Source organism: Theobroma cacao, chromosome 5 (assembly GCF_000208745.1).
Source record: "Theobroma cacao cultivar B97-61/B2 chromosome 5, Criollo_cocoa_genome_V2, whole genome shotgun sequence".
Classification (NCBI taxonomy): Eukaryota; Viridiplantae; Streptophyta; class Magnoliopsida; order Malvales; family Malvaceae; genus Theobroma; species Theobroma cacao.
In genome coordinates, this window is record NC_030854.1 from 27,542,512 (window position 1) to 27,553,480 (window position 10,969).

Below are 10,969 nucleotides of genomic sequence, written 5' to 3' on the forward strand. Positions count from 1 at the left end.
AATTGTAATAATGCAACTTTTAATTACATAAACTAAACTGAGTCAAATCCATACATTTCATTGTACCCAAATAAAAAGAAATTGTATTTCATAAGATTACATGGATTATCAAGCTAGATGAACCCTTCTTTGTGGATAATTTAGTTAGAAGTAGTACTGAGACTGACTCTTTAGATGTTGATTCTCTAACCCTTGTGCTGTACAGACTTGTGTATTTAGATTGCAAAATGAGCTCCAAAGAAAAATGATTTCTTCTCCAAGGGTAGGGGATGAAATTGACAATGCTGATGACCCGACAAATGCCATGTTAACAATACACTCGAAAAACTTATTAGATATTCGTTTTATAGGATATTTAATTATTTTTTAAATGATGAAGAAGGAAAATTTGAATTTGATTTTTGAATAAAAGATATATGCATTTATCATTGAATCAAACACTCATTTTTGTTAATCACGATTCAATATTATAAAAAATTATTCTTTACTATGTTTGTCATTGATCTATCCATAATTACAGAATGATGCACTCTTTGGACATAGAAATGGCACATCCCTTGTTTTAAACCATGTCACAATTACTTGAAAAGATTTGATTATAATAAAAACCATTGGATTTGAAAATTATCCGATTAACACCAAGTAACGGTCACATGGACATGAGCATGAACGCTTTTCATGGAACGTGAACACATTTAAACCAAACTGCACTTCAACTCCCTACATATCCCGCGCCTTTCTACCCACTTCTCTTCACTCCCAAAGTTCCAACTTCACTCACTCTCCTCACTCCACACTCAACTTCCTCTTTTCCCCCCTACTAAAACTACCATGGAAAGTTACAGAAGATCTCCATTGAAGCCATGGAAGAAAGGCCCAACTCGAGGCAAAGGCGGCCCCCAGAATGCTTCATGCCAATACCGTGGAGTCAGGCAGAGAACATGGGGTAAATGGGTGGCTGAAATAAGAGAACCCAAGAAGAGAACTAGACTCTGGTTGGGTTCTTTTGCAACAGCTGAAGAAGCTGCCATGGCCTACGATGAGGCTGCGAGGCGATTGTATGGTCCAGATGCTTACCTCAATCTTCCACACCTTCAACCCAACTCCAATCCTCCAAACAAACTGCAGAAGTTCAAATGGATTCCTTCCAAGAACTTCGTCTCAATGTTTCCCTCTTGTGGATTGCTTAATATAAATGCTCAACCTAGTGTTCATGTTATTCATCAGAGGCTCCAAGAACTTAAGAAGAATGGGGTTTTAAATCAGACTGGTTCTTCTAGCTCATCTTCCTGTGAATCAAAAACTGACATTCAGATTATAAATGATAAAACCCCCGCAGAAGATCCTCAAATGAAGGAGAAGGATGTTGAAATTTCATCAGATAAAATGGCGGGAGCCTATGAGGATAAACCACAGATTGATCTACATGAGTTCCTTCAGCAACTAGGAATACTGAGAGAAGAAAAGCAGTCCGAAGGAGCTGAGACTACAGAGAGTTTAACAGCAACAGATTCTTCAATAAAAGATTATGATGAAGTAGCTGTCTTTGCAGAGAATAGCTTCAATTGGGATGCTATGATTGAGATGCATGGAGTTGCTGATTACCAAGGAGCAGAGGCCAGCTTCCAAGTTCATGACGCTCAAGAAGACCTAACTTTTCCTGCTTCTATTTGGAATTTCTAAGAAGCCTAGTCAATCTCGGAAGAAGGGACCTAGCTTCTCTATAGATTGTTATCCTTTTTCAGTTGGCATCTGAGCTATGATAGAGATTTGATGCTAGTTCTAGAACTGTTTTGAGGTTGTAATGATATACGATATATAGATGCATTTCTATCCATTGCTGGCAGAAGAGATCATACAAAAAAATAGTTTGGAATTTGATTGACAACTAGAGAGTGAAAGAGAGGCTATCGAATTTAATGGCAAGAGAATTTTTGCGACCTGAAGGGAGGTAGAGGTTCATTCCTTTTTTTTGTAGCGGTGGGAAAGTTGTTTTCCACCATTGTGTGATATGAACTGGTAAAGTTTACTTTAGTCACCTTCACAACATAGGACTAGTTTCCTTTGGCATTTCTGCTTTCTTTCCAACTCGGTAGAAAATTCCCAGAGACCGTAAATTAATACCATCAAAAGTTTCAGCATCTTGCATACCATTGGTAGAAGACAATTAAGGTGGCCAAACAGTGCTGCTTGTGGGGCTCATTTACAGGATAAAACCAAGTAACAGTCAAGAACTGAAGATGAACAACTAATTAAGACAATAGGAAAACCTAATACGGTACCTTGACATCAAGTTACTTAAGCACTCACCAAATAATACTGCATAAATAATTAAGACACTAAAGAGTACCTGGAAATCAAGTTATCTAGGTACTCATCAAATAAAACTGCAGCTCATAAATCTGCCAAGTAATAGCACCCAGTAAAAAGAAGTGAATAGTGCACAGACTATGCATTGTAGGTCAAATTCACTATTTTTGAAATTGCGGAGGCTTTATGATGAAGAATTTTGCGCAGGGCTTTACACATTTCTGTCATAAATGATGAAAAATAACCTTTTCCTTTATCTCCATGTGTTAATGAGGAGGTTCAAGCACCATTTATAAATCTTCTCTGGAATCCAAATCACTGGCTTGTGCGCATCATTCGACACCATATTCTTCTTGTGACAATCCAAGATTTCTATATCCAACCAATCTAGCTGCAAGCCTATGACTTCCCAAGACCATTAAATCTGGAAAAGTACTTTGTTATTATCTATCAAGATTCTGATGTCCATACAACATTCCTTCAACCTAAGCTCAACTTGTTCGATACTAGCATGAGATAAAACAGGGATGATCAGGATGTCTCTATCAGGTCATTTTCCATTTGCTTCTGCAAATATAACAATAATAGACAAGATAAATGTATAGAACATAAGAATACCATTTTTTTTCTTCTCCAAATGCATGTAGTAAGAGATTCAAAGAATGACAACCCAAAGCCAACAGATTGAAATACCCTCATAATGTGTTAAGACTATTGTTCCCTTGGGATCTTCACTCATTCATTACAGTACTCAGAAGCACTTAGATACTCGCCATGCTCCTCAAAATACTCAACCAGTCGCTTTAAGAATCCATCGCTACTTACTGTTTCAGTGTCACATACAAGACAACACTGTCTTCTTGCTCGTGTCACAGCCACATTCATTCGCCTACAGTCACTTAAAAACCCAACCTGAAATGGTTTGAGAATTATATGAAGGCCAACTATATCGTAAATCATAACTTTAACACCAAGACTTCTACTATATATTCTGGAGTCAATTAGCAATGGTAACAGATGCTTAAAATACCTCTTTCTTTGAGTTTGATCGAACCATTGAAATAATAATTGCTTCCTTCTCCCGACCTTGGAAACCATCAACAGTTGAGATTTCCATGTCCTTTAGCTTATCGTCATTGCTTTTCAATGTCTTCAGCAAGACCACCTGCAAAATCATCCATGGATTTAAGAGTTTGTACATAGAAATAAAGGGTACAGGTCCAGTAGAGTGATTCAGTCTTCAAAGGTTTAATCAAGTTGTGAAGCCCACAGAAATGAGACAAGTGACTACTTTATAGTAAAATCTTTTATACCTGTGCAGCATAAGGAGTAATAATTCCGATATCAGAAGCATGGACTCCAGTCTGAACAAGTCTCTTTGCATGTGAAATAGCAACCTCGGCTTCACCCTCGTTCAATGTGCTCTCTTCCTCATCCTTCTTCTCTTCCATATCACACCTGTAGCAAATTCAAATTAGTCATATATGCTTTCCATGGCATTTAAGATGTTTCTTGTGGTAGATTCAAATTGATTCCTCATTTTCACACATTTATCTTAAACTTCTACCAACATCTGGTCTCACTTTTGTTAATTTTAAGAAACCAATAGTCAATTTATTTCACTAAAAGTAGGTTAAATAACAATACAGATGAAAGGGTGTGATTCCATTTCTTGTAGTTGTCTAGAAAACAGCCAAAAAGAAGAAGAACAACAGGTCAAATCTAAAACACACATGCTGCTAACCAAATTTCGATAATAAGCTGCTTACCCAGATATGTCTATAAGAAGAATGGTTGGCTCAGAAGAAGAAGAAGAAGTCAAATCTAAAACACACATGCTGCTAACCAAATATCAATAATAAACTGCTTACCCAGCTATGTCTATAAGAAGAAGGGTGGGTTCTGTTGAAGATGACCTCTTAACATTCTCAAGATCAAAGAGCATGTGTGCAGCAACACTTGGATGGGCTTCGATCTGCAATAATCATGTAACTGCCATTACCCATCAGCACACCAAAGCCAAAGGAAAAAGATTTTAATTTTGAATTTATTAGCCAACAATTTGAATATGTAAGCAAGAATACAGCTAAAATCTTATAACCTTGCTGTTGTAAAGCTCTTTAGATGACCAATTCATAATAAGCTCATGCATGCGGTACTGGACAGTGAGCATGGATGTGACTTTATCTCCATACAGATCTGCAAGGCGTTCAAAAAGGGTTCTTCCTAACCCTTTCCTCTCAGCTTCAACACTCTGGATAGTTGGAGGAAGCTGAAGATGGTCACCTGCAAGTATACATCTTGAACCCTGAAAACAATGATTGTGGATCCTTAGTTGGGATTGCAATCTGTTGTTGCTCTACATGCTAGGTTGATGCTCTGCCATGGAATCTTAAATATCAATTTTCATTTAAAAACATTGAAGAAGAAACATGCATCCTGGAGCCTAGAAGAAGGCAGGTTTTACATTTATAAATCTCTGAGAACCATATTTTAAACACAGCAAAATAACTACGTATAATAAGCGGGAAAAAAGCGAGTTCTTAAACACATATTTCTGCATGTATCTAAACTGTATAAAATGTTAGTTCATATCTGTTTTCTTTTTTATATGAATGCACATATCTATGTTCAATAAATTATTACCTTTAGTAGAGCCATCCAGCATGCTATCTCAAGTGCCTGAGCAGCTTCATCAATTATAACCAAATCAAATGTAGTGTTGTCTAGTTTGCGAGAAAATGCACCAGTCAACGTTGTCAATATGACATCAGCATTCTTAATTACATCAGTCACAGCAAGCTGCTGCCTTTTACGTTCTTCTTTCGAAAGAGTCCTAAGCTCCTTCTGGATATCTCTCCTTGTACTTCTGTCTTTGGTTTTCAATAATTTCCCATTTAGTGCCTGAAGCAATGAAGTGGAGTATGCTGAAGAATATAATAAAAGTAAAATCCGTCTATTTTACAACAATAAAACAATCATCTTGCTTTAATAAATCAAGAGATTAGGTTGTAATGTCAAAAACGAACTCAGTATGCAGGTATGTTTTATAGAAAAACGTGCTAATGTCAATAGTAAATTATTCAGATATAATATATTACCATATCATTTCAGATGAAAAAACTTAATAGCTAAACAAAGCTCACAAGTATAGCATCATTTTTCAGTGGATTAATTTTACTATAGCAAACTGAGAGTTCTTTCTTTTTGTGTGTGTGTGTGTGTGTGTGTGTGGGTGGGTGGGTAAGGGGGGGGTGGGTGTACAGCTGAGACTTCAAATTCTAACATATACTTATACCTTCATTTCCTTTCGAATGTCATTTGCAAGAGAGCTATTATCCCCTCGTAGAACCTAACAGAAAAAAACAACCAAATATTTAATCACACCTCTGGTTTAAACAAGAGATAACCTCAAATCTAGTAACACATGCAGAAAGGAAAAGTTTGCATCCACTTGAAAAGGCTAAAAGTTTTAGAAAACAAAGTAACCATATTCGAAAGTAGATGACATCAAATGAAAGTTTCTGCACTTTGTGAATAGCCACTCAGATAGTGGCGGTACAAAACCTGCATCCATTTCTCAGCAAATAGAATAGTGGTAGGATATTTCTTCCCTACAAAAACTAAGAATAACATCATGACAAAAGATCCTTAAAATCATTTTCCCAGAAGCATTTTTGTTATCCTTTCAACAGATGAACAAAAGCATAGAAGCATAGTAAAAGGATTAACACAAATATGTGATACATTGGCTTGGGATAGCATTCAGATATGTGTCTGAAACTGAAACCAACAATTATTAATACACAAATTTCCTACTTTAGTTCTTTTCCTTTTCAAAAACTAAGGCTTACCAGCACATCAAGCGCACTGTCTAAAACTTGAGGTAGTAAACGTGCAGGATGCCCCAGTCTCACCAGCTTTACTCTGATAAAAGAAACAGAAGCAAAATTGAGTAATACCATGCCATCTTAAAAGCATCTTACATTTTAAGTGTTAACATTAATCATATGAAAGGAACTGAAAATAAAACTGAGGAAGTATAACTGGTGCATCAAATAGTGATTCAGGTCAAAATATCTTTACAGCATCTTACATGCTAATTTAACTACTTAACTATGATTCCCTGAGAAAGATAAAAGCATGATTGTCAACAGTTTGAGGGTTTGGGGAAGACTTGTTTAGTTGAAAACATTCATAGCTATTATTATATATTAGTAAGAACCTTTTCCCAAAACTCAAGGAGTGAAGAAACTTTGCACCCAGTTTAGTTAAATAAACAGCCCACACAAGTACGGGCATGCATATATATATTTGACAATGCTTTATTAGATAAAAGAGGACTCCCTGGGATTAATTAAGTCATGTTGTTTCAATACCTACTAACCAATTGCTCTACTATGTTCAGTACTCTAACAAAATTTATTCAAACATAGGCAATTAAGTACAAGAATTCCTTTTGTAATTCAGCTAAACAAATCTTACCAATTGAAAAATTTATGGAAAATGAAAGCTGCCAAAAACCGTTAACTTCAACAGAACCGCAGAAAGCATTAAAAAATGGTAGTTTATAGCCTTTTGGTTCTTTTCCGCTCAAAAAACCATTAGTACTTTTGCATGCATAACAGCATAAGGTCCCCAAAGAGAAAACCACGCAGATTAGAGACAAAAGCAAATGAGGAAAGTCTCCTTTACTAGCTCAGGCAGAAGTATCATTTCCCAACATATTAACTCCCAGTGTACCTGTGAGGAGCAAGTCGCTCAACAATGTTGTCAACAGCAATATTTGAAGCAGCACAGGCAAGGATCTTTGATCCTCGCTTCACTTCTTGTAAGATAATTTCCACAACTGTTGTAGTTTTTCCAGTTCCAGGAGGCCCATGCAGCAAAAATACATCCTTTGATGACAGTGCCTTTAAAATGGCATCTTTCTTGACCCATAAAAAGGAAAATAAATAAATTATGGCAGGGAGAAAGAACCTTAGTTTCTAAAAATGTGGGATCCATGAAACCTATATATTGGATATACTACAAAAAAATATTGCATAAGAATGTCGGTTATATGGGTTTATAATCATGGTGATGGTCACAATACTATACAACAGTTTGTAGATATTTTACATCAACATTCAAGGAAGATGATTTGTGACCATCAAATGATACATGACGGAGAAAAAAAAGGAAACCATCAAATGCTTTAGGATGTAAATATTCTTCTAAAGCTACTATAGGAAGAGCATGGCAATAACTATTTTTTTTTACTTCATGTTGATTGAACTTAATAAAATCTGACAGAATAAATTTTTGATTGCTCAAAAATATGAAAAAAAGAAAAAGTATGATACATGACAAAGGAATAAAAAGGACACCATCAAATGCTTTAGGATGTAAATATACTTTGATGCCAATATGTTCATAGTGCCACTAAAATAGCTTTAACCACATCTCCATTCCCTTCCCAACCAGAGAGAGAGAGAAGCGGAAAAAGAAAACAAAGGCAAAGGAAGAAATAATAAGCTATTTGAAAAGCTAAAATACTGTGAATCCAAACATCACCTGAGAATGATCAAGGCTGGAGTTAAAGGGGGTGAATGTGACACCCTTCTTTGATACCGATGGCAGTCTCTCTCCGAACAATACAGGAACTAGATCTGCAGCAGGTCCCTTCAGCACAGCTTTACTCAATTGTATCAAGGCATCCTTCATCCTACGATATGTCACCTGCACAGGCAATTAACTTGTGTAATGCTCTGATAAGCTTAAATCTATAAAACATAGTCAATTTAATGACAGTACCAATTCCAGAATAATTGCCATATTTCATATTTTATATTAATTCCACAGTTTCAATTTAGTTTAGGCACTGTCTTTAAGATTAGACATTAACAGTCAAAATGAACACTATAAATTAAAGTTGTTCTAGATGACTCCTGAGGTCAACCACAATGAACTTTTAAAAAAACATAAAAAGATGAAAAGTGATTTGAAATGCATATGGAAAGTTTGTGTCCACCTAAAAATAATAATAATAATAAAAAAAAAAAAACTATTGTCTACACAGAGAAACAGAAGAAGCCAACATGAAAAACCTGGAAGCAACTGAGAATTCTGAATAGCAAACCTCATTTGCCACTTTTTCAAGACGCAAGGGACTGTTTAAACCATCTTCTGGGACGTCGTCAAAAGCAACAGTAATTGAGGAATCCTGTTTAATGTGAACACCAATCAGTGGTACAAGAATTTAAGTGAGGACCATACATGACTACAAACAGCAAAATCTATAAGGTAAGCACCCAACAGTCGATCACTAATAAAGTCACAATTACCTTCAACCGGTAAACTACACCTTGTCCAAGAGCAGGAGAACCTATATCAGCCTTGTTCGGTTTTAGAACAACTACATCATGGGTTCCAAGCTGCATTACAAGGGGGAAGTAACATAAGGTCGTATAAAGAAGCAAACATGCACTTCAAAACAAGAAGTAAATATATTTTCCCTTTTATTGTCAATGGATGGGACATCTATTAGTAATCAATTTCAAGTAGCACCAGCTAACAGATAATTTAAGTTTCTCTTAACTGGAACATGAAAATAAGCTAGGCCGTCTTTACAGTTTTTACTTTGTGTTAGAAGTTTAATCAACCATTAACTAATGCAAGTGAATCTATGCCATTTCTTATTTACATCAATTACTTATTTCAATGTTTTTAAGTAAATAAATTAGAGCATTTGGAGCCAAAGTCCTGTTTTTGACAACATTACTCCAATAGTGAAGTAAGCCAAATAACTGTTAGAATCCAGCATTATAGAAGACTCAAGGAAACTGAAACAGTGTCATGCATATAATAGAAACGATTAAAAAGCCTTAAAAGGTTTTGCAATTTCAAAAATTACAAAGAAAAATCTTACCAAAGAATAATTAAATAAAAAAAAATTCTTTCCTCACTACAATTCACAATGTATTCTACAGTAGATCATTATTGTGGAAGAAGAAATGTAGCACCTAAAAACCCAAAATTTGCAAACTCTACTACTTTGAGAATCCTTACCTTGTGAGCAGGAAGAACATCTCCTTTGGTGGATTGGAACTCAATTAGAGATTTCCCCATTAGCCCTGTCTATTTGCAAAATGAAAAGCAGAATAAATTACAAGAAACCCAAAATTATTAGTAATACTTAATTTTGAGCTTGTTCCTTTCAACAAAACCGAAAGCTTGGTTCCCTTTTTCCCCTGCCTTCTATTTTTCATAAACACCAAACAATGCTAATTAAAAGAAGCACAAAGGCCACCTATAAAGCTAAGAAAATAATACAACCTGAGCATCAACACACTTCAAATTTAGAATTGTGGAGCCTCTCTTTTGAGCAGTATCCAAATTTCTTGATGCTCCAGAACTGATAGAAGCCGATATCTCAGCTTCCTGAAGCACATAAACAAAAATTTCCTTTCAAAAGTTTGTAATGATAAATAATCAACTAATAGAAATATCCAAAAATATTATCTGTTACATCTAAATCACCAATTCAGGAATGCTGGAACAGCGTCTCAGCATTCATGTATGAAAATTTCTTCATTTTGGTGCTATTTGATGATTGAAAAGTGATTTAGAGAAACGCCCATTTCTTGGTTTGGGATAATAATGACATACAATTGATATCAGATGCATTCAATAATTTTTTTATTTTTAGAATCAATGGAAAAAGGTAAAGATAATAATTACACACACACACACACACAGAGAAAGAATCAAAGAAAGAACCTTCTCCAAATCAATTAAAGGGGTCATGGTGGAGATGAATTGTTGTAGAGAGATTGGAGATGATTTCTTCTTCGTTTCTCCCTCCATCGCCATTGTTACTTCTTTGTTATAGCTACTGTTGAGAGAGAGGCTGAACTTTTATAGAGAAACTGGGTTTTGAACTTCTGAGAGGTTCAGCAATTTCCCTTTTATTTTTTTAATTTTAATTTTTTTTATCTCATTGAAATAAAAACTTACAGATTAAAAAAATATTTATAAACAACTTCAAGCAATAAAATAAAGAATTCATTTCATTTTTTTCCCCTGTACTCTTAGATTGCGGTTTTGTTGTAAAAGAGATAAATATAAATGAAATTATAAATTTAATTTAAATGCCCACAATTATAGTTAATAAATAAGAAGATTGGGTAAATAGTGTAAATAATTATGTGTTCTACAGTTAAGATTAAGTGATTTTACCCAACAAAAAATTTGTGATGCCAAACATTAATTTTCTGGCATAAGAAAAAAAGAAACAACAACGATACTAAACAAATTTATTAAAAATGTAAACAAGTATATACTCAAGTATTGTTAAATATGATTTCTTATCAATCTATTAATTATTATGAATTTTCACTGCTTATGCATGTTTTACTTATATTTCACTCAGACACAAATTTTAATATACTAGTGGAAGATTTGAATTTCATTTTATTTAAAAAATAAAATCCATGACACTTGCGAAAACAAGAGGGTTGGTTTTGAAAACAAAATAAACCATTAGACAAGTAGTTCTTTTTTCCAAGGACATGATCTCAAACGCCTTTTTGGTACCACGATCTAATCAGAAATAGCCTTTTATGACTCTATGCCGCTGTGCTTGAATAACTTGTTACATAAAATTTCTGATGCAGAA

At 34.8% G+C, this 10,969-nt stretch overlaps 2 protein-coding genes across 3 annotated transcripts; one reads left to right on the forward strand and one right to left on the reverse strand.

Moving 5' to 3' along the window:
• On the forward strand, positions 649 to 2,034 carry LOC18599005 (dehydration-responsive element-binding protein 2F). The gene has a single exon (XM_007028770.2). The coding sequence runs from the start codon at positions 832 to 834 to the stop codon at positions 1,681 to 1,683; it is 852 nt and encodes a 283-aa protein (XP_007028832.2). The 5' UTR covers positions 649 to 831; the 3' UTR covers positions 1,684 to 2,034.
• Positions 2,236 to 10,244, reverse strand: LOC18599006 (DNA-binding protein SMUBP-2). 2 transcript variants are annotated; one of them, XM_007028771.2, is made up of 16 exons: positions 10,072 to 10,244; positions 9,628 to 9,732; positions 9,361 to 9,429; positions 8,637 to 8,726; positions 8,432 to 8,515; positions 7,867 to 8,031; positions 7,054 to 7,241; positions 6,165 to 6,237; positions 5,609 to 5,662; positions 4,957 to 5,214; positions 4,412 to 4,618; positions 4,182 to 4,285; positions 3,624 to 3,768; positions 3,341 to 3,475; positions 3,004 to 3,222; positions 2,236 to 2,877 (listed from the first exon to the last, which is right to left on the reverse strand). In XM_007028771.2, exons 1-15 carry the CDS (start codon positions 10,162 to 10,164, stop codon positions 3,046 to 3,048), a joined length of 1,947 nt encoding a protein of 648 aa, XP_007028833.2. In that variant the 5' UTR covers positions 10,165 to 10,244; the 3' UTR covers positions 2,236 to 2,877; positions 3,004 to 3,045. The 2 variants fall into 2 exon arrangements, with proteins under 2 accessions (XP_007028833.2, XP_017977534.1); XM_018122045.1 differs by lacking the exon at positions 10,072 to 10,244 and having other exon boundaries at positions 9,361 to 9,425; positions 9,628 to 9,716.